This window comes from Saprolegnia diclina (genome assembly GCF_000281045.1).
Source record: "Saprolegnia diclina VS20 unplaced genomic scaffold supercont1.40, whole genome shotgun sequence".
In the NCBI taxonomy this organism is placed as follows: domain Eukaryota; phylum Oomycota; class Saprolegniomycetes; order Saprolegniales; family Saprolegniaceae; genus Saprolegnia; species Saprolegnia diclina.
The window spans coordinates 304940-308251 of NW_008246107.1; the positions used below are offsets into that span (position 1 = coordinate 304940).

The window sequence follows — 3312 nt, forward strand, 5'->3', positions numbered from 1 at the left end:
TGCGCCTGTTGACGGGAATGAGACGACGGACGGCAGCGTCTTGGCCTTCGCGTCGCCAGTGCTGTGGTTGACAATCTTGACGTGGTTGGCGTGCAGCTTCCAGTACCCGACGCCTATATGAGGCTAAGAACTGCACGTATAGATAGATGAAGTTCGAACACGAGTTGGTCGTCCCGAGGTCGATGCCAATGCAGACCGTGCCATTGCGGAACTCGTGGGCGTTGACGCCCCAGCTCTCATACGTTGCATCGCGGCTGGACATGGTGCTGATATTGAGTTTGGCAGGTGACACCAAGTATTTTTCACTTCGTCCCCATTTTGGCGATATATTATCAATTGGTCCCCAACTTTTGCCAATAGTATCACTTGGTCCCAAGACATTTGATTGACCGAAATAGGCCAATTAATTGAAGCTGATTGGACGGAATCTTAGTAATTCCTGCAGCCCAGCACGGTTGCTCTAGCACTAAAAGATGGCGCTTTATGAAATTCGGGCATGGCTGGCACCTGTGAAACATTATACATATTTATCCAATACGGGAGGTTATGACGTGGCGTCTTGACGCAAGAAGTCCTTGGGGTGCTATGTACAAGTATGATCGATCTTTTGCAAAGACGCAAGTAGCTATGTTATTGCTTAAGACGTGATGTGCTCGTACATGATGGTCGCTCTCGAGGCTGCCCGCGTCGCTAGGTTCCAGCAAAACACGAGGAATGCATGCGCCATCTTGGAGAGGAGCGGGTCTCTGCTTCGTTTTATAGCTGTCTCGACGAGATTCATGTAGCTTAGTAACAAAGACATTCGGTAAGTCAGCTACGGAAGCATTCGTGAGACGTACCATCCATAGAGAGCGGTTCCTTGACTTCGGTCATCTTCATCTGGCCCTTTTGCTTGTACGTCGCAACGCTCCGCTTATACCCATGCAAAATACCTACGCAGTAGTCAGAGACCATGGTTGTCGGAATGTAGAGACATACTCGTCATCATCGCGTCAAGTTTTGGCGAGATCGCGCAGACGTCCTTGTGCAAGAAGACAAGCGCATTCTTGGCGCCGTTGACGTGGTTGCGCGAGTTGTATTGCGGACGAACGGTTGGCCGTTGCGGTCGATTTTGTGCGTGAGGCAATCATAGTAGCGCTGCACGACTTCGACTGGCAGTGGGAGCTTAATGAATCTTGATCGTCCACGAACGCATTGTTCGACGCCCGGTACTGCTTGCGCGTCGACTTGGCCACGCAGCGGTAGATGGCCGCGGCACCTGGGATGTCGGCCGGCAGGGTACGAGGAGCGTCGGTCGAGACGGGAGGTGAGGAGGAAACACTACTGGTGCTTGTATTGCGGCGCGCCTTCTTTGCGCGCGCGGCGGCAGTCGGAGGAGCGGTCGAGCGCTTCGCCATAGATTTTTCGAAGTGGATCAAGAAGCGACCACTCATTTAGCGGTAAAATAATGGTAATTACGATGTTTGACCGTTTTTTGGGCATTATTATGGCCCGATTTCGCTCGAATTTCGTAAAACCAGAATAATCGAGGCACTATCTCGGGGACCCTACTTCAATACTCAAAGCGAGCTTAAAATATGCGGATGAGCCGGATACGCCAGATAGTGGCGCCAATATCTCGTATTACGAAATTGGAATTTCGCTGGGCGTTATTTCCAGAGCCAGGCCGAAGGATTATTTCGTAAGCCAGCGCTATTTCCAGATCCAGCCCGAAGGATTATTTCGTAAGCCAGTGCTATTTAGTGCTGGAGCAACAGTGCTGGGCTGCAGGAATTACTAAGATTCCGTCCAATCAGCTTAAATTATTTGGCCTATTTCGGTCAATCAAATGTCTTGGGACCAAGTGATACTAGTGGCAAAAAGTTGGGGACTAATTGATTGTATATCGCCAAAGTGGGGACGAAGTGAAAAATACTCACCCACGCACATACAGTGTATTGAATATGAGAGGATGACCTAAACGTGTTGTCATCGTGTGCAGCAACGTCTCATGTTATGGTGTCGATTACAACCCGGCTGGAATATAATACGACTGCAGTACAAACTCGTCGTTGATTCGAAACACGTACTAGCGTCCCGTTTGCGCGGCGTTGTCAGCATCCAGCTGGGCAGCCAAGTTGTTGGCGTTCTCGGCGATGGTGTCGATAATCGCCCGAATGCCGTACACGAAGTCGTCTGCTTGGTCGTTCACGGCGAAGTGAGCCATCGCTTGGACCAAACCAGCAATGTTGACGTCCTCGAGCACCGTTCTCGCGGCGTTGAAGTTATCTTGGCGCGTCGCTGGCTCACGTAAAATGTCGACTTGGGCCTCTTTGACGTACTTGCCGCCCTTGAAGCCGCGTGGGTACGCAGTAAACCGAATATCGGTGCGGTCACGAAGCAAATTACACATCTCGGCGAAGTTCTCTTGCGTGAGCAGCTGGTAGTCCGTGATGCTGTCCCTGAACTTGATGTGGTATTTCTTGTTCCCCAAACCGGCACCGATGAACTTGTAGTTGAAGATCCCCGGGATGGCGTTGGGATTCTCTACAACCTCGTCGAAATCCATGAGATGGAGCTTTTCAGTGTTGAAGCAGCGGACTGGCACTTCACAGCGAAGCGTCACTTGACGTCTTGGATCCAATGCCATGAGTTCGTCGCTTGCTCGGCTCTGCAAATGTAAAAATGATCCTCTGTTGCAGCTCGTGGTGGAGGCAAATCACCCTTATATGTTCGATTTATATCTTAAACGTGGACGTTTCAAGTCCAGCTCGACCACCACCGAATGATTCTTTTAACCACTGGGAATGCTTCGATTTAAAGTCGACGTCGGAGAACTAATCCAGAGAAAGAGTTCGCGATCCCTCTCTTCAACCACTAAGACATCAATACACTACACTGCTTCGTGATTGTCACCCCTTGTAGCAACCAATGAATGCTTGCGATGGTTCCTAAAGCAAGGGATACCCATGAACGACAGTTTCAATGCCCACCACTGACTTCAATATGGACGTTGAAAGTCCATTTTAATCGCAACTGAGCGACACAGACATGAAGTGTACTAGTACTTGTACTATTTTATGCTGTATCTTTTGAGCATTCGACTTGAAAAAAAATATTCAGAACAATTAGCTAACGGTACTGACGACAGACAGCGAGGCGGGAGGTTGTACAACTGCGATTGAACCCAGAACCTAAAATGATACCAGCAGCGAGGCGGGAGGTTGTATAGCTGAGATTGAACCCAGAACTTAAAATGATACCAGTTGAAAGCACAGCTATACAACCTCCCGCCTCGCTGTCTGTCGTCAGTACCGTTAGCTAATTGTTCTG

General features: G+C 49.6%; 3 protein-coding genes across 3 annotated transcripts; all 3 read right to left on the reverse strand.

Moving 5' to 3' along the window:
* Positions 1-24: 24 nt before the first annotated feature.
* On the reverse strand, positions 25-262 carry SDRG_11277 (hypothetical protein; the record flags this gene model as incomplete). Its single annotated transcript, XM_008617309.1, has 2 exons — positions 25-113; positions 160-262. Coding segments are annotated over 2 exons (192 nt in total), but the record flags the coding sequence as incomplete, so codon positions are not given.
* Positions 263-637: 375 nt separating this feature from the next.
* SDRG_11278 (hypothetical protein) lies at positions 638-988 on the reverse strand (the record flags this gene model as incomplete). Its single annotated transcript, XM_008617310.1, has 3 exons — positions 638-744; positions 840-932; positions 979-988. 3 exons carry the CDS (start codon positions 986-988, stop codon positions 638-640), a joined length of 210 nt encoding a protein of 69 aa, XP_008615532.1.
* A 986-nt stretch (positions 989-1974) lies between these two features.
* SDRG_11279 (hypothetical protein) lies at positions 1975-2655 on the reverse strand. Its single transcript, XM_008617311.1, has one exon. It carries the CDS (start codon positions 2627-2629, stop codon positions 2069-2071), a length of 561 nt encoding a protein of 186 aa, XP_008615533.1. The 5' UTR covers positions 2630-2655; the 3' UTR covers positions 1975-2068.
* Between the last annotated feature and the right edge of the window lie 657 nt (positions 2656-3312).

Excerpts from the sequence above, each read along its gene's own strand:
- SDRG_11279 (XM_008617311.1), bottom strand. The coding sequence starts at position 2,629 with ATGGCATTGGATCCAAGACGTCAAGTGACGCTTCGCTGTGAAGTGCCA.